Source organism: Rhynchophorus ferrugineus, unplaced genomic scaffold (genome assembly GCF_030347505.1).
Source record: "Rhynchophorus ferrugineus isolate W39M unplaced genomic scaffold, kcgeb_rfMv2 rfM12, whole genome shotgun sequence".
Taxonomy (NCBI): Eukaryota; Metazoa; Arthropoda; class Insecta; order Coleoptera; family Curculionidae; genus Rhynchophorus; species Rhynchophorus ferrugineus.
The window spans coordinates 3,774,174-3,792,952 of NW_027472591.1; the positions used below are offsets into that span (position 1 = coordinate 3,774,174).

The 18,779-nt window shown below is 40.1% G+C and overlaps 6 protein-coding genes and 7 pseudogenes across 6 annotated transcripts; 7 read left to right on the forward strand and 6 right to left on the reverse strand.

Moving 5' to 3' along the window:
• Positions 1–1,882: 1,882 nt before the first annotated feature.
• On the reverse strand, positions 1,883–2,255 carry LOC143205444 (histone H2A-like; annotated as a pseudogene).
• Positions 2,256–2,490: 235 nt separating this feature from the next.
• On the forward strand, positions 2,491–2,908 carry LOC143205513 (histone H2B-like; annotated as a pseudogene).
• A 382-nt stretch (positions 2,909–3,290) lies between these two features.
• LOC143205445 (histone H3-like) lies at positions 3,291–3,719 on the reverse strand (annotated as a pseudogene).
• Positions 3,720–3,931: 212 nt separating this feature from the next.
• On the forward strand, positions 3,932–4,346 carry LOC143205600 (histone H4-like). The gene has a single exon (XM_076418735.1). It carries the CDS (start codon positions 3,991–3,993, stop codon positions 4,288–4,290), a length of 300 nt encoding a protein of 99 aa, XP_076274850.1. The 5' UTR covers positions 3,932–3,990; the 3' UTR covers positions 4,291–4,346.
• A 578-nt stretch (positions 4,347–4,924) lies between these two features.
• Positions 4,925–5,327, reverse strand: LOC143205446 (histone H2A-like; annotated as a pseudogene).
• Positions 5,328–5,535: 208 nt separating this feature from the next.
• Positions 5,536–5,913, forward strand: LOC143205542 (histone H2B-like; annotated as a pseudogene).
• A 5,726-nt stretch (positions 5,914–11,639) lies between these two features.
• On the reverse strand, positions 11,640–12,012 carry LOC143205447 (histone H2A-like; annotated as a pseudogene).
• A 235-nt stretch (positions 12,013–12,247) lies between these two features.
• LOC143205512 (histone H2B-like) lies at positions 12,248–12,665 on the forward strand (annotated as a pseudogene).
• A 1,023-nt stretch (positions 12,666–13,688) lies between these two features.
• LOC143205599 (histone H4-like) lies at positions 13,689–14,103 on the forward strand. Its single transcript, XM_076418734.1, has one exon. The coding sequence runs from the start codon at positions 13,748–13,750 to the stop codon at positions 14,045–14,047; it is 300 nt and encodes a 99-aa protein (XP_076274849.1). The 5' UTR covers positions 13,689–13,747; the 3' UTR covers positions 14,048–14,103.
• Positions 14,104–14,681: 578 nt separating this feature from the next.
• Positions 14,682–18,570, reverse strand: LOC143205448 (histone H2A-like). The gene is made up of 2 exons (XM_076418635.1): positions 18,489–18,570; positions 14,682–14,980 (listed from the first exon to the last, which is right to left on the reverse strand). Exons 1-2 carry the CDS (start codon positions 18,568–18,570, stop codon positions 14,682–14,684), a joined length of 381 nt encoding a protein of 126 aa, XP_076274750.1.
• LOC143205552 (histone H2B-like) lies at positions 15,289–15,723 on the forward strand. The gene has a single exon (XM_076418707.1). The coding sequence runs from the start codon at positions 15,298–15,300 to the stop codon at positions 15,721–15,723; it is 426 nt and encodes a 141-aa protein (XP_076274822.1). The 5' UTR covers positions 15,289–15,297.
• Positions 16,141–16,566, reverse strand: LOC143205515 (histone H3-like). The gene has a single exon (XM_076418679.1). The coding sequence runs from the start codon at positions 16,552–16,554 to the stop codon at positions 16,141–16,143; it is 414 nt and encodes a 137-aa protein (XP_076274794.1). The 5' UTR covers positions 16,555–16,566.
• On the forward strand, positions 16,835–17,137 carry LOC143205620 (histone H4-like). The gene has a single exon (XM_076418746.1). The coding sequence runs from the start codon at positions 16,835–16,837 to the stop codon at positions 17,135–17,137; it is 303 nt and encodes a 100-aa protein (XP_076274861.1).
• Positions 18,571–18,779: the final 209 nt, after the last annotated feature.

The window sequence follows — 18,779 nt, forward strand, 5'->3', positions numbered from 1 at the left end:
ATCCCTTATACAATAGGCCGCACCGTTAAACGTGCGGCTTATTTGCGACAGGCGCTCTATCCCCGGAGGGTCGTCTTCCGGTTTACAATAGGCTGGACCGTTATATGTGGGGTGTATTTGCGGCACACCCTCTATTCCGGAAATGTCGCCGTCCGGTATACAATAGGCCGAATCGTTAAACGTGGGGTGTATTTATTACCCATTGTAGTGTCAATAGTATAAGTCGTTAATGAAGTTTACCAAAATGACTGAGACGGATTTCGATATTAGGGAATTTCACGTCTTCCATTGTAAAGTGGAAGACGTTACCGTTCCAAGCTCATCTGCTTCTGTAGACTCTAATGACTAGGACAAACGAAACAGCAACGTTATATTTTTCGAAGCACCAGCTACAATTATTATTTTGGTCGAATATATTCCTACACAGTAGAATAAAACATAATTAACACAAGTTGTTACTAAAGCAAATTTAATTAATACATTAAAATCAAATCAAATTAAAACATTATTATTGATATAAAGAGGCGGAGCTAAAGTGCGGTACGAATACACCTGCTTTGTAGCCCTTATAACATATATAGACCTGTATTCTAAAGGTTTACATTTAGTACCCATTGTAGTGTCGATAGTAGAAGTCGTTAGTGAAGTTTGCCGTTCTAAGCTCATCTGATTCTGTCGATTCTCATGGCCAGGACAAACGAAAGAGAGGGATACATTTTACCAAGCACCAACTACAATATTTAGAAGAGTTCAAAATGATCTCTAAATAGGGAATACTAAAAAGGCAAATTTAGGACGACGTTTAAATGTGTCTGTACTGCGTATCAAGGTCTTGTTTCCGAACAGGCGCAGGAAGCGGAAGAAGCTTCAAATCGCCAATATCAGCATTTTGGCGACCCCACCAATTCAGCATCAATATACATATCAGCACTCATTTGTGCCTTTCACCAACAGACTCCAGACAGAACTGCTGAGCGATCAACAAAATTCAAGTGTACCTGTGTCTAACGGTCTTGTGTGCAATCCTGACAATTTGTCACCAAATGATGAGTTGGCGCAATAGCACAGTAATATGTAAGCAGGGGAGGCACGACATATTACATCATGGTTTTAGCATTAGTGACACTAGTCACTAATTTAGTCTAGAGGAAATACAAATATGTCGTGCATGCTAAATTCCTGCGGTAGTGTTATCGCAAGGATATTACGCAGGTTTATCCTTAAATTGTCACTAGGCCGCCTGAAAACGAAAGGTAAAAGGGCACATTTATAGGCCACCTTCATCTCTGTCCCTATTTAAATTGGTATGCAAGTGCCCTTGCCTTCTAACTAAGTTAGCCGCGGGTCTAAGTACGACTGCCTTAATAACCGCAGCGTATGCCCGAACGAGATTCCCACTGTCCCTACTTAAATTGCTGTGCAACGGCTCTTCCTACTTTTTTACGATTTATGTTATGCACTGACTCTGTCGGCGAAGAGCGGAATAACGAGATAGAACGGGTATCAGGCCTAAACACCTCGTACCCAGGAAGGGGATCAGAACCGAAATCTCGACATACATTAAAGGGAACAGTTATTTAGGAAAGCGTTTCTTCCTGCTAATTACTCCCATATATTTTATATATATTTTGCTCCGATCCTGTGATTTCGAAGAACAAGACCTTTTACCAAAGGGCCGATATTTTCACATGGATCCCTGCCAAACCCTAAAACGAAAAATAAAAGTGTAACATTCCTTCTCTCCTGATTCCGACAGAAGTGTTCGATTAAGTGTAGCCTCTATTTTAAATAAAAGGTAAATAAGAATATTATTCTCTTTTTCAACTCTTTTGATGGTCTTGAAAAGGACCGATATTTGATGATGAAATAGGTTACATTCGTTTTAGTTAGTTTTGCTATCTGTCTTTTTAGGTAACAATACAGATATTTGGCAGAACACCGCCCAGGGCTATACTAACACCGGATAGGAGTTTGTTCAGTTCTTCCTCGTTTCTGATGGCCATTTGCAAATGCCTAGGGATAATCCTGGTTTTCTTGTTATCTGTAGCGGGGTTACCTGCTAATTCGAGAACCTCGGCTGCCAGATATTCCATTACGGCAGCTAAGTAGACGAGAGCACCGGCCGCTGCGCGTTCGGCATAATTTCCTTTCCTTAAAAGTCTGTGAATACGATCGACAGGGAATATTAATCCCGCTCGGTTAGAACGAGGCTTCGCCTTTCCCTTCACTTTTCCGCCTTTACCACGTCAGGACATTTCACTATCGATTGCTTCTAGAACTCGCTCCCCTTAGAATTAAAATCGGTATTAAAACCGCCAACATACTAGCAACGAATTTTATTCGTAAGCCGAACGTATGATCTCGTACGCGACCAATGAGAGGCTAACTCAGATAATAGGCGGGGCTTAGGAGTGTATTTAAGGAGATTATAAATTCTAGGGTTTCCTGAAATTTATTTTAGTCTATTACTTTTCGTGGATCATTTAATATCGTAATATTTATTTCCAAATGCCTCCGAAAACAAGAGGTAAAGCGGCCAAAAAGGCCGGTAAGGCTCAGAAAAATATCTCCAAAAGTGATAAGAAAAAGAAACGCAAGAGGAAGGAAAGCTACGCGATCTACATTTACAAAATTTTAAAGCAAGTTCATCCCGATACGGGTATCTCCAACAAGGCCATGTCGATCATGAATTATTTCGATTATTATGAACGATATATTCGAAAGTATAGCCGCCGAAGCGTCCCGTCGCGCTCCTTACAATAAAAGATCTAAAATCACAAGCAGAGAGATCCAAACTGCCGTCCGATTATTGCTGCCCGGTGAATTGGCTAAGCACGCCGTTAGTGAAGGTACCAAAGCCGTCACTAAATATACCAGTTCTAAGTAAACCATAAGCCTTGAAAATCATAAAGGAGAAAACGGTTCTTTTCAGAGCCCCAATTTAGATAAATAAAAAAAGAAATAATCTTTAAAAAATTCCAGTATATTGTAGTATCCAATATTGAAATACAAATTTTGTTATCAGCAGTATATTGTTATTCTTTGGTTATTAGTCACTACATTATTTCTTCTTTAGTTTTTAAAAACAATGCGTATAACGACACCGACTGTTATTAATTACTAACATGTAGTCGAATATAATTCTGAGATAAAAATCTGTAACACTTTTAGTGAAGTGTTTATTTAAATATGGATAAAAGAATATTAATTGAAATATCTTCTTTTTCTTTAATTAAATTTAGGTGGTCTGAAAAGAACCTTTTTTTTTCTGTTGCAAAATACGAATATAATTAGTGTATTATAAATGATAGAAAATAAAGTTTAGGCACGTTCGCCTCTATACGTCTCGCTAGCTGAATATCCTTGGACATGATGGTTACTCGCTTTGCATGTATCGCAGATTAATTAGTACCCTCAAAAAGACTGACTAAATAAGCTTCGCTGGCCTCTTGTAAAGCTATCACCGCCGAATTTTGAAAACGTAAATCGGTCTTGAAGTCTTGAGCGATTTCGGGAACCAATCGTTGGAAAGGTAATTTCCTAATCAATAATTCGGTGCTCTTTTAATAACGACTAATCTCCCGCAAAGCGACCGTCACGGGTCGGTAGCGATGTGGTTTTTTAACGCCACCGATAGCTGGAGCGCTTTTCCTGGCCGCTTGTTTCCTAGGAGCTTTACCTCCTGTTGATATTCGCGCAGTTTGCTTGGTACGAGCCATATTTTTAAATTAGAGATAATGAGAATAAGTATCAAACGCAAACGACGGCGACCTCTTTCGAACTGATTTGGTCATAAAATCAGAGTCCTTTTTATAACGTGTTATCTAATCTGATTGGTCCGTTTTGTGCTAGTGGGCGGAACTCAATCCCAAGTCTACAAAACCGGGCTGATTGAAGGAAATCGACAACAGTTGTCCGCAGCACTCGTGTTGTGGGCGCGCTACTTATTCGAGATCATTTAATTTTTTTTTGTGTTAGGTTCGATAAAATATGACCGGCGGAGGTAAAGGTGGTAAAAATTTGGGAAAAGGAGGAGCCAAGCGGCATCGTAAAGTGCTTCGTTATAATATCCAAGGTATTACGAAGCCCGCCATCAGAAGATTGGCTAGACGAGGCGGCGTAAAACGTATATCTGGTCTGATTTACGAAGAGACCAGGGGTGTTATAAAAGTGTCTTTGGAAGACGTCATCAGAGATACCGAACACGCCAAAAGGAAAACCGTTACCGCAATGGTTGTAGTATACACCTTGAAACGCCAAGGACGTACATTATACGGGTTTGGAGGTTAAGCCGCATAGTTTATTCGCGAACTAACGTGAAACGTGACACTCAAAATTAATTTTACAAAAATTAAACAACGGTTCTTTTCAGAACCTCAAATTTGTCAATATTTAAAAAATTGAAGCTCTATTAGGATTTAAGTATAACCTTATAATCTTTACAATCATCATAGTTTTATCTATAATAATAATTTAAGTACAATTCACAGCATTAATGCTGTAATTCCGTATCGTAAACGTGGCCAATATAAAACGGGTAATATCGAGAGATTAACAGAAGATATATCGATGATGGCCGTTTGGTCCTAATTATTTGAGGGTTTGGATTCCAAAACTCTATACTTACTTAATCGACCGACCCACTAATTCATCTTTAATTACATATATTATATACAAGGCGCGATGTCATAATACGGTTGATTTTACTAAAGGAGAACCGCTAGAAAAATCTTTCACACCCATAAAACAATCTTTAAAATACTTAAACTGTTTATTAGGGTATTTTAAATAATTAGTAAAAGCAAGTTATAATATGAGTTTTAATATTAAATTTCTTTTTTTGTTTTATTATCTTGGTGGTCCTGAAAATGACCGATAGTTAAAAGGATTTTGTACGACACAAAAGCCCTAAGGCTCATGTAACTTATTTGGTTTTACTATCTGCTTTTTTCGGTAACAATACGGCCTGGATGTTTGGTAGAACGCCGCCCTGGGCTATGGTAACACCGGAGAGGAGTTTGTTCAGTTCTTCGTCATTTCTGATGGCCAATTGTAAATGCCTAGGGATAATCCTTGTTTTCTTGTTGTCTCTAGCGGCGTTTCCTGCCAACTCGAGAACTTCGGCCGCCAAATATTCCATTACGGGAGCACCAGCCCCTTCGCGTTCGGGGTAATTTCCTTTCCTTAGAAGTCGGTGAATACGACCGACAGAAAATTGTAATCCTGCGCGATTGGAACGATTCCATGGCCCTTCCCTTCACTTTTCCACCTTTACCACGTCCGGATATGTTAATCTCGATCGTTGTTAGGTACCGCTCACCTTTAAATCAAAATCGATACTGGAAATTTTTTACAGATCAGCCTCGAATTTTGTTCGCCAGCGAAACTCGATATATTATACGCGACCAACCAGACTCTAACTCGGGATGTGGGCGGGGCTTAGAAGTGTTCCTTGAAATGTTATAATTTCTAGAATAAAAGGCATTTTTTTAGTTAAGTATTCTTTGAGGTACGTGGGACGTCCTGATTTTTATTTCGAAATGCCACCAAAGACAAGCGGTAAGGCGGCCAAGAAAGCCGGAAAAGTCCAGAAAAATATCTCTAAGACCGACAAGAAAAAGAAGCGCATAAGGAAGGAAAGCTATGCGATTTACATATACAAAGTTTTAAAGCAGGTTCTTCCCGATATGGGTATCTCCACCAAGGCCATGTCGATCATAAATTCTTTCGTAGACTATATATTCGAAAGGATAGCCGCCGAAGTGTCGCGCCTCGCCATTACAATAAAAGATCGACCAGGTCACGAGCAGAGAATTCCAAACCGCCGTTAGGTTATTGTTACCCGATGAATTTTCTAAGCATGCCGTTAGCGAAGGTACCAAAGCAGTCACCAAATATACCAGTTCTAAGTAAATTAATTCACATACCTATGTGTATTTCAATATACTAATAGAGATGGATTGGAGGTAGTACTAATCCAGGAACCAACGCCGAGGACACAGGCATGGGAAACTCATGAGAAAGATGACGGGAAGCAAAACCCAAATCTGGACCAGAGAAGAAATCCAGTCCCTACTGATAGAGGAGTTGTCAACAAAAAAGGTGACAACAATCGCAATAGAGGACGTCTTGATCACAAACGTCTACGAGGAACCAGGCGAGAGGGCACTGAAAAGTTAAGACGAACTCACCGTCGGAATAAACAGATACCGAGGCAAATGGATAGTCGCCGGGGACTTCAACGCAAAACACGCGTTGTGGGGAAGCTCTAGAAGCTCTCCAAGAGGTGAAGAACTTCTAGACTGGGCAATCAGCCACGGCCTAGAGCTCGCAGAAGGAGACTACGCGGTGCCCAGCTTCGATTGTAATAGGGGCACAGGGCACATGGACCTCACGTGGAGTAGGAGAATACACGTGGAAGAATGGAAAATCAAAGGTGACGAGGAAACACTAAGCGAACACAGATATATCGAATATCGAGTGGCGAGCGGAAATGGGAACACCAACCCAAGAAAAAGGGCAAGATGGGATTTCGCCAGCACCGATTGGGATCTGGTCAGGGTGAAACTGGAAGAAATAGAGACCAATATCGGCAAAGCAGTAACACACGAAGTGATTGAGGAGCAGGCGGCCAGTCTTCAAAAAGCCATATAGGCAGCAGGAAGACTGGTAAAATGAAAAACCATCATGGTAAAAATTGGCAATGCAATGGTGGGACGGGCAGTGTGCGGAACATAAACGAGCAGTAACTGCACTGAAGAGGAGAATAAGAAGAAGCACGGACAATCAACAAATAGTGAATGAGTACAACGAACGGAAGAGAGAGTTTCGGAAAATAATACGAGAAAAGAAAACCGAGCACGACAGTCAGGCGATTAACAACCTGATAGAAACAAACTCGTGGGACGGTATTTGGGAAGCCATCAGAAGAATGGGCATAAGAAGAGGCGAAGTGGTAGCAACGCCTAAAGACGCAACATTGTAGGCAAGAGAAGCAGCCGAAAAACAAAGAGTGGAGAAATACCACCCAGCAATGGACCTGGAGGAAACAGAGCGAACTCGCGAAGTCATGAGCGAGGAATGGCCGGGTACGGAGACTGGCGAGGAAGAAATAACCGAAGGAGAAATCGAATCGGTCATAGAGAACATGAGAATACGAAAGGCAGAAGGGGAAAACCGCATACCAAACGAGCTCCTGAAGAATGTCTGGATCTCGAGAAAACACGAGTTCCTGACGCTATACAGGAACTGTTACAACGCGGGATACTTTCCTAAGATATGGAAAACGGCCAAACTGTGCTGGTTAAAGAAAAGCGACGGAGGCGAACGACCCATCAGCTTTCTACCAACGCTAGGAAAAGTACTAGACAAAGTACTTAATCAGAGACTACAGGCAATGGCGGAGAAAATGGAGCTACACGACTCAAGGCAGTACGGCTTCAGAAAAAACAGGTCAACCGTACAAGCCGTGAGTGATCTACTGAAATGGATCAACACCCGAAAAAGAACAAGGGAAACACGTTCTAATTGTGACGCTGGACCTCCGAAGCGCTTTCCACAGAGCAACCCAGGTAGAAATATTGGAAGAACTGCGAAGAAGCAGAATAAATAAGAAAATGGCAAGATCAATAGCCAGCTTCTTGACGGGAAACAATATCATCACCAACCAGGTGGCAATGGAAATTGACAAGGGATGTCCGCAAGTGTCGAGCTTAGGACCAACGCTATGGCTGCTGGGCATGAACAGCTGGTTCCGCAAAGTCTCTGAATCGGAAATAGGGGACTGCGGAATGAGAATTCAGGCATTCGCGGACGACCAGGTGATTGCTCTCAGCAATAAATACATCAGAAACAGGCTGGACCTTGCCTGGAACAACTGTTGGTAGAATTGCCAAGAAATGCACCTACGGAGCAGGAGCAGAATAGAACAAGGAAAAAACTGAGGCTTGCTGTTTCTGGAGCAAGAAAAACAGCAGACCACCGACGGTCAAACTTGGCGAAGACATCATCCATGTCAAAGATACAGTAAAGTATCTGGGTGTGACAACTGACAGGAAACAGCAGTATATACAACACATACAGCTGTTGAGGAAAAAAACAGAAAACAGTGATGTGCCGACTCTGGGGAACACTGCGCAGAAGAAGCAACCCTAGGGCACCAGAGGTCATGCGTCAAATATACGACAGGGTTATAAATCCCGCAGTATTATACGGCGCAGAAATATGGGGATACAGGGCCTCGGTGGGAAGGGCTAGGACAGCGCTAGCAGCAGCACAAAGAACGGCACTGTAAGCAATCACAGGCGCATATCGAACCACATAGGATGATGCTCTGCAGGTAATAGCTGGAACACCAACCCTATACCTGGAAGCCGAGATCCAGGGGTGAGCTGCTGAAAAATACGGATACCCCAATGGGCCAAAAGGATTAGAACCAAAGAAATTGCCATGGCCATGGGAGGAACCGTGGGAAAATCGGACAAATAGTGTCGGAAACACCAAGATATGGACAGACGCTAGTGCCAAGGAAGGAAAAGCAGGCATAGGAATAGTGATTCGGACAGGAACAAACGCCCAAGAGGAGATAAGTCGAAGGATAAAAGACGAATCGAGCTCCAGAGCGGCAGAATTCGTGGCAGTACAGAAAGCCATAGAACTGGTACGGGACAGAAGTCTACCGGGACCAATCACCATTCGAACGGACAGTAGAATGTCCATATGGTGGGCTGAGCACGCAAACACACGAAATAAGGACATAATTCAAATCAAAGCAACCTTGCTAGATTTGCAGAAAAGCGGTAGTGAAATATCGCTAAAATGGTGCCGGAGAATGACAACGGAGGAAATGATAACCGCAGACAGACTCGCGAGAGAAGCCACTGCAAACGAAGAAATAGGACTGAAAAACCACGGATGGATCAGCACCAGAACCAGAACAGAAAGACCAGCTCAGAGCTTTAACAAGCACCAGAGCCATAGACAAATGGTCTACATTTCAAAATATACTACTTACCTGCAAAATCGGTTCTTTTCAGAACCACAATTTAATATAAATTTAAAAAAATTAAATGTTAAACAGTAGCTGACATTTTATAACAACAGAATTTTGAGAAATATATATTGTAGTTATTAATTGTATTGAATTATATTATGTCATTATAATCTGTTATATCGTAACTATATCTGTAAGTATCGTTAAAATAATCATTTTACTAATAATATGGAATAAGTTTTGTAAAATATGGTACAGCCCGAGATTGTTATTTAAAAATAAGGTAAAGTATTCCAAGAGTGACTTCGAAAATATGTGTATTAATTTTTATTACGTTTATGGCTATATGCTAATTAATTTATTTTTCCTAAGGGCAATAGCAGCCTCTTGTCGAAGTTAAATATGGTCATCGCGTTTAGGATTATAGGAAATATAATTAATAACGTTAAACCTGGGGCGTATTTGGGGCAAGCCCTCTATCCCTCTATATACAAACGTGGGGCGTATTTGCGTCACGTCTTCGATCCCCGAAGTGTCGTCATCCCTTATACAATAAGCCGCACTGTTAAACGTGCGGCGTATTTGCGGCACCTCCTCTATCGCCGATGTGTCGTCATCCCGTAGACAATAGGTAAAATAGTTAAACGTGGGGCATATTTGCGTCACGTACTCGATTTTCGAAGTTTCGTCATCCGTTATACAATAGGCAGAACATTTAAACGTGGGGCGTTATTGCGGCACGTCCTCTATCACCGATGGGTCGTCATCCCTTATACAATAGGCCGCACCGTTAAACGTGCGGCTTATTTGCGACAGGCGCTCTATCCCCGGAGGGTCGTCTTCCGGTTTACAATAGGCTGGACCGTTATATGTGGGGTGTATTTGCGGCACACCCTCTATTCCGGAAATGTCGCCGTCCGGTATACAATAGGCCGAATCGTTAAACGTGGGGTGTATTTATTACCCATTGTAGTGTCAATAGTATAAGTCGTTAATGAAGTTTACCAAAATGACTGAGACGGATTTCGATATTAGGGAATTTCACGTCTTCCATTGTAAAGTGGAAGACGTTACCGTTCCAAGCTCATCTGCTTCTGTAGACTCTAATGACTAGGACAAACGAAACAGCAACGTTATATTTTTCGAAGCACCAGCTACAATTATTATTTTGGTCGAATATATTCCTACACAGTAGAATAAAACATAATTAACACAAGTTGTTACTAAAGCAAATTTAATTAATACATTAAAATCAAATCAAATTAAAACATTATTATTGATATAAAGAGGCGGAGCTAAAGTGCGGTACGAATACACCTGCTTTGTAGCCCTTATAACATATATAGACCTGTATTCTAAAGGTTTACATTTAGTACCCATTGTAGTGTCGATAGTAGAAGTCGTTAGTGAAGTTTGCCGTTCTAAGCTCATCTGATTCTGTCGATTCTCATGGCCAGGACAAACGAAAGAGAGGGATACATTTTACCAAGCACCAACTACAATATTTAGAAGAGTTCAAAATGATCTCTAAATAGGGAATACTAAAAAGGCAAATTTAGGACGACGTTTAAATGTGTCTGTACTGCGTATCAAGGTCTTGTTTCCGAACAGGCGCAGGAAGCGGAAGAAGCTTCAAATCGCCAATATCAGCATTTTGGCGACCCCACCAATTCAGCATCAATATACATATCAGCACTCATTTGTGCCTTTCACCAACAGACTCCAGACAGAACTGCTGAGCGATCAACAAAATTCAAGTGTACCTGTGTCTAACGGTCTTGTGTGCAATCCTGACAATTTGTCACCAAATGATGAGTTGGCGCAATAGCACAGTAATATGTAAGCAGGGGAGGCACGACATATTACATCATGGTTTTAGCATTAGTGACACTAGTCACTAATTTAGTCTAGAGGAAATACAAATATGTCGTGCATGCTAAATTCCTGCGGTAGTGTTATCGCAAGGATATTACGCAGGTTTATCCTTAAATTGTCACTAGGCCGCCTGAAAACGAAAGGTAAAAGGGCACATTTATAGGCCACCTTCATCTCTGTCCCTATTTAAATTGGTATGCAAGTGCCCTTGCCTTCTAACTAAGTTAGCCGCGGGTCTAAGTACGACTGCCTTAATAACCGCAGCGTATGCCCGAACGAGATTCCCACTGTCCCTACTTAAATTGCTGTGCAACGGCTCTTCCTACTTTTTTACGATTTATGTTATGCACTGACTCTGTCGGCGAAGAGCGGAATAACGAGATAGAACGGGTATCAGGCCTAAACACCTCGTACCCAGGAAGGGGATCAGAACCGAAATCTCGACATACATTAAAGGGAACAGTTATTTAGGAAAGCGTTTCTTCCTGCTAATTACTCCCATATATTTTATATATATTTTGCTCCGATCCTGTGATTTCGAAGAACAAGACCTTTTACCAAAGGGCCGATATTTTCACATGGATCCCTGCCAAACCCTAAAACGAAAAATAAAAGTGTAACATTCCTTCTCTCCTGATTCCGACAGAAGTGTTCGATTAAGTGTAGCCTCTATTTTAAATAAAAGGTAAATAAGAATATTATTCTCTTTTTCAACTCTTTTGATGGTCTTGAAAAGGACCGATATTTGATGATGAAATAGGTTACATTCGTTTTAGTTAGTTTTGCTATCTGTCTTTTTAGGTAACAATACAGATATTTGGCAGAACACCGCCCAGGGCTATACTAACACCGGATAGGAGTTTGTTCAGTTCTTCCTCGTTTCTGATGGCCATTTGCAAATGCCTAGGGATAATCCTGGTTTTCTTGTTATCTGTAGCGGGGTTACCTGCTAATTCGAGAACCTCGGCTGCCAGATATTCCATTACGGCAGCTAAGTAGACGAGAGCACCGGCCGCTGCGCGTTCGGCATAATTTCCTTTCCTTAAAAGTCTGTGAATACGATCGACAGGGAATATTAATCCCGCTCGGTTAGAACGAGGCTTCGCCTTTCCCTTCACTTTTCCGCCTTTACCACGTCAGGACATTTCACTATCGATTGCTTCTAGAACTCGCTCCCCTTAGAATTAAAATCGGTATTAAAACCGCCAACATACTAGCAACGAATTTTATTCGTAAGCCGAACGTATGATCTCGTACGCGACCAATGAGAGGCTAACTCAGATAATAGGCGGGGCTTAGGAGTGTATTTAAGGAGATTATAAATTCTAGGGTTTCCTGAAATTTATTTTAGTCTATTACTTTTCGTGGATCATTTAATATCGTAATATTTATTTCCAAATGCCTCCGAAAACAAGAGGTAAAGCGGCCAAAAAGGCCGGTAAGGCTCAGAAAAATATCTCCAAAAGTGATAAGAAAAAGAAACGCAAGAGGAAGGAAAGCTACGCGATCTACATTTACAAAATTTTAAAGCAAGTTCATCCCGATACGGGTATCTCCAACAAGGCCATGTCGATCATGAATTATTTCGATTATTATGAACGATATATTCGAAAGTATAGCCGCCGAAGCGTCCCGTCGCGCTCCTTACAATAAAAGATCTAAAATCACAAGCAGAGAGATCCAAACTGCCGTCCGATTATTGCTGCCCGGTGAATTGGCTAAGCACGCCGTTAGTGAAGGTACCAAAGCCGTCACTAAATATACCAGTTCTAAGTAAACCATAAGCCTTGAAAATCATAAAGGAGAAAACGGTTCTTTTCAGAGCCCCAATTTAGATAAATAAAAAAAGAAATAATCTTTAAAAAATTCCAGTATATTGTAGTATCCAATATTGAAATACAAATTTTGTTATCAGCAGTATATTGTTATTCTTTGGTTATTAGTCACTACATTATTTCTTCTTTAGTTTTTAAAAACAATGCGTATAACGACACCGACTGTTATTAATTACTAACATGTAGTTGAATATAATTCTGAGATAAAAATCTGTAACACTTTTAGTGAAGTGTTTATTTAAATATGGATAAAAGAATATTAATTGAAATATCTTCTTTTTCTTTAATTAAATTTAGGTGGTCTGAAAAGAACCTTTTTTTTTCTGTTGCAAAATACGAATATAATTAGTGTATTATAAATGATAGAAAATAAAGTTTAGGCACGTTCGCCTCTATACGTCTCGCTAGCTGAATATCCTTGGACATGATGGTTACTCGCTTTGCATGTATCGCAGATTAATTAGTACCCTCAAAAAGACTGACTAAATAAGCTTCGCTGGCCTCTTGTAAAGCCATCACCGCCAAATTTTGAAAACGTAAATCGGTCTTGAAGTCTTGAGCGATTTCGGGAACCAATCGTTGGAAAGGTAATTTCCTAATCAATAATTCGGTGCTCTTTTAATAACGACTAATCTCCCGCAAAGCGACCGTCACGGGTCGGTAGCGATGTGGTTTTTTAACGCCACCGATAGCTGGAGCGCTTTTCCTGGCCGCTTGTTTCCTAGGAGCTTTACCTCCTGTTGATATTCGCGCAGTTTGCTTGGTACGAGCCATATTTTTAAATTAGAGATAATGAGAATAAGTATCAAACGCAAACGACGGCGACCTCTTTCGAACTGATTTGGTCATAAAATCAGAGTCCTTTTTATAACGTGTTATCTAATCTGATTGGTCCGTTTTGTGCTAGTGGGCGGAACTCAATCCCAAGTCTACAAAACCGGGCTGATTGAAGGAAATCGACAACAGTTGTCCGCAGCACTCGTGTTGTGGGCGCGCTACTTATTCGAGATCATTTAATTTTTTTTTGTGTTAGGTTCGATAAAATATGACCGGCGGAGGTAAAGGTGGTAAAAATTTGGGAAAAGGAGGAGCCAAGCGGCATCGTAAAGTGCTTCGTTATAATATCCAAGGTATTACGAAGCCCGCCATCAGAAGATTGGCTAGACGAGGCGGCGTAAAACGTATATCTGGTCTGATTTACGAAGAGACCAGGGGTGTTATAAAAGTGTCTTTGGAAGACGTCATCAGAGATACCGAACACGCCAAAAGGAAAACCGTTACCGCAATGGTTGTAGTATACACCTTGAAACGCCAAGGACGTACATTATACGGGTTTGGAGGTTAAGCCGCATAGTTTATTCGCGAACTAACGTGAAACGTGACACTCAAAATTAATTTTACAAAAATTAAACAACGGTTCTTTTCAGAACCTCAAATTTGTCAATATTTAAAAAATTGAAGCTCTATTAGGATTTAAGTATAACCTTATAATCTTTACAATCATCATAGTTTTATCTATAATAATAATTTAAGTACAATTCACAGCATTAATGCTGTAATTCCGTATCGTAAACGTGGCCAATATAAAACGGGTAATATCGAGAGATTAACAGAAGATATATCGATGATGGCCGTTTGGTCCTAATTATTTGAGGGTTTGGATTCCAAAACTCTATACTTACTTAATCGACCGACCCACTAATTCATCTTTAATTACATATATTATATACAAGGCGCGATGTCATAATACGGTTGATTTTACTAAAGGAGAACCGCTAGAAAAATCTTTCACACCCATAAAACAATCTTTAAAATACTTAAACTGTTTATTAGGGTATTTTAAATAATTAGTAAAAGCAAGTTATAATATGAGTTTTAATATTAAATTTCTTTTTTTGTTTTATTATCTTGGTGGTCCTGAAAATGACCGATAGTTAAAAGGATTTTGTACGACACAAAAGCCCTAAGGCTCATGTAACTTATTTGGTTTTACTATCTGCTTTTTTCGGTAACAATACGGCCTGGATGTTTGGTAGAACGCCGCCCTGGGCTATGGTAACACCGGAGAGGAGTTTGTTCAGTTCTTCGTCATTTCTGATGGCCAATTGTAAATGCCTAGGGATAATCCTTGTTTTCTTGTTGTCTCTAGCGGCGTTTCCTGCCAACTCGAGAACTTCGGCCGCCAAATATTCCATTACGGGAGCACCAGCCCCTTCGCGTTCGGGGTAATTTCCTTTCCTTAGAAGTCGGTGAATACGACCGACAGAAAATTGTAATCCTGCGCGATTGGAACGATTCCATGGCCCTTCCCTTCACTTTTCCACCTTTACCACGTCCGGATATGTTAATCTCGATCGTTGTTAGGTACCGCTCACCTTTAAATCAAAATCGATACTGGAAATTTTTTACAGATCAGCCTCGAATTTTGTTCGCCAGCGAAACTCGATATATTATACGCGACCAACCAGACTCTAACTCGGGATGTGGGCGGGGCTTAGAAGTGTTCCTTGAAATGTTATAATTTCTAGAATAAAAGGCATTTTTTTAGTTAAGTATTCTTTGAGGTACGTGGGACGTCCTGATTTTTATTTCGAAATGCCACCAAAGACAAGCGGTAAGGCGGCCAAGAAAGCCGGAAAAGTCCAGAAAAATATCTCTAAGACCGACAAGAAAAAGAAGCGCATAAGGAAGGAAAGCTATGCGATTTACATATACAAAGTTTTAAAGCAGGTTCATCCCGATACGGCTATTTCCAGCAAGGCCATGTCGATTATGAATTCTTTCGTGCACGATATATTCAAAAGGATAGCCGTCGAAACGTCGCGCCTCGCCCATTACAATAAAAAATCGACCATCACGAGCAGAGAAATCCAAACCGCCGTTAGGTTATTGCTACCCGGTGAATTGGCTAAGCACGCCGTTAGTGAAGGTACCAAAGCTATCACTAAATATACCAGTTCTGATGATCATAATAATATGAAGGGGGGAAAACGGCTCTTTTCAGAGCCCCAAAATGTTTAAAGAAGAAAAAAAAATAAACTACTGTTAAGAAGAAAGGATACATACGATGTCAAGTAAATTAAAATATAGTAATCGTTCATAAAAATGTTAAAATACCCAGAAAAAATAATTTATTTTATATATTCGTTCCTTTACGGTAGCATAATAACAGTATATGTGATACTACTTTCTTATCGTGATATAAACTTCAAGTCAATCCAGCAGGTGTTCACACCTTATTTACTAAGGATTTCTCAATATTCACAATATATTTGTGAGAATAATGTACTAAATTCAATTCACAAATATCATAACTAAAGCGTTATATATACAGAAAAAATATTAATCTCCTTTTTCTAACAGAAGTTGGTGGTTCTTAAAAGAACCGTTTTTTATATAAATACAGAAAACGACTTTAATATATGACAGCCATAGCATTTAGGCACGTTCGCCTCTAATACGTCTGGCTAATTGAATGTCCTTAGGCATGATACAGGTTACTCGTTTAGCATGGATCGCACACAAATTGGTGTCTTCAAAGAGACCCACCAAATAGGCCTCGCTAGCTTCTTGCAAAGCCATCACTGCCGAACTTTGGAACCGCAAATCGGTCTTGAAATCCTGAGCGATTTCGCGAACCAATCGTTGGAAAGGCAATTTCCTAATCAATAATTCGGTACTCTTCTGATAGCGTCGGATTTCTCTTAGAGCGACCGTACCGGGTCTGTAACGATGCGATTTTTTAACATCACCGGTACCGGGAGCGCTATTCCTGGCTGCTTTAGTAGCCAATTGTTTTCCGGGAGCCTTACCTCCGGTTGATTTTCGAGCAGTTTGCTTGGTACGAGCCATCGTCTAAACGGGTCTGACTTTAAACGTGTAGGAAGAATTATAACAGCAACCGCCAACAGACTTTATGAAACTGATCGAAGGTGTCAAAGAAATCTCCCTTTTTATAATGTCTGAAGATATTCTGATTGGTCCGGCTACCATCTGTGGGCGGGACCCGATTCGAACTCAACAAAACCCATGGTAAGGTTTGAAAATTAAATAGTTATCTGTAGTATTCCAGGTGTACGCCGTAAAATTCGATTATAAATTTGATTTTTTTTAATACTAAATTGAATAAATCATGACGGGCAGAGGTAAAGGTTTGGGAAAAGGAGGCGCTAGGCGGCATCGTAAAGTGCTTCCTGATAATAACCAAGGTATTACGAAACCCGCCATCAGAAGATTGGCTAGACGAGGCGGCGTAAAACGTATATCTGGTCTGATTTACGAAGAGACCAGAGGTGTTTTAAAAGTGTTTTTGGAAAACGTCATCAGAGATGCCGTTACATATACCGAACACGCCAGAAGGAAAACCGTTATCGCAATGGATGTAGTATACGCCCTCAAACGCCAAGGACGAACTCTATATGGATTTTGCGGTTAAATAAAGTATTATATATACTGACCAATTAAAACAGAACAACGTATCTATTCAACTAAAGAAAACAACGGTCCTTTTCAGAGCCACAATTTTACTACAATTAAAAAAAGAAATTTATTATTCGAATATGGACTAAGATGATGTTAAATTTTATAAAATATTTGCTCCATTATTCCAAGATTTACTTGCAAAGTAACAAATATACTGCATTATAATAGACGATAAGATTTCATATTAAATGTAAATGATAGTGAACAATCGAATACCGAATCTTCGTTGAAGCTTTAATATAGTTTTCCTTTAGAGAGGAAATACTCCGAGATAAACTTCGCGTCGAAGAGCTTGGAGAATCTTTAAGATTTCAAAGAGGGGACGGTAGTTTTATGCACGTATGTACGGAGATAAACGCTCTGCCTACGTATTACCTACGCGTTCTATGTATTTATTGATGTAATAAAAATTGATAGTTTTAAAGAGATAACTATTTATGAAAACAGATTTCAACTAAAGAAGCAGAGTATACTATAATATATATGAGCATTGTACCGATAGAGAAGGGTTGGACACGATATTTTCATAGAAGTCTCTATATCGTTGCTCACTCGATACGTTGGATTGTAACCCAAAGTTCGGATGGTATTAAGAAACCGTTAAAAAGAAGTATATTAGTATAGGATCGGTTAATTTTCATGTTATTGTTTCCTTCGAGTTAATTCGCCAACGGTACGTTTCGATATAGATTCGTTTTGGACAACGAACAATCTGTACCGCATCAATTAGAAATAATATGTCACGTTTCTCCAATAATAGCATTAAATCTGTACGGAATTGCATTTATATCAAAAGACGATATATCGGGAGACTTAGATTTGAAAAGACATATTTTCATAGTTATAACCGAAAGTCTATAACTCGAATGAAAATTGGTAGTTTCGACGGAATCGGGAGCAACGCTTGATTTTGTGCTTGCTTTTAAGACGATAGTCAACGTAGAATTTATTGGCAAAGGTTGCTACTTCTACTACGTTTTATCTTTTAACGCCTCGAATATAAATCGTATGACATTCTAAAGGATTTATGTATATAAAATGAGAAATAAGTAAACGGTTCCAAGCTCGATGAACGTTTCGACGAAGCCGGAATATGGAATGTCGTTCGCGCTCGACCGTTCAGTCCTGCGATCGGCTCATATCATATAGGGTACGCATTAAATGAGAGCGGCCGTCAGACAGTTAAAATACGCGAAAGTGAAACATACGCACGTACGTAACTTTGTCAAACGAATCGTGATTAGAACGTTTTTATAAGAAAATTAAGAAATCATATCAGAATGTTGGACGTCGATAAATACGACGGACAGGAAATTGTAATCCCGCACGATTGAAACGAGACTTCGCCTTTCCCTTCACTTTTCCGCGTTTACCACGTCCGGACATGTTAATCTCGATCGTTGTTAGATACTGCTCACCTTTAAATCAAAAACGGTACTGGAAATTTCTTACAGATCGGTCTGGAATTTTGTTCGCCAGCCAAACTCGATATATTATACGCGACCAATCAGAGGCTAACTCAGATAATAGGCGGGGCTTAGGAGTATATTTAAGGAGATTATAAATTCTAGGGTTTTCTGAAATTTATTTTAGTC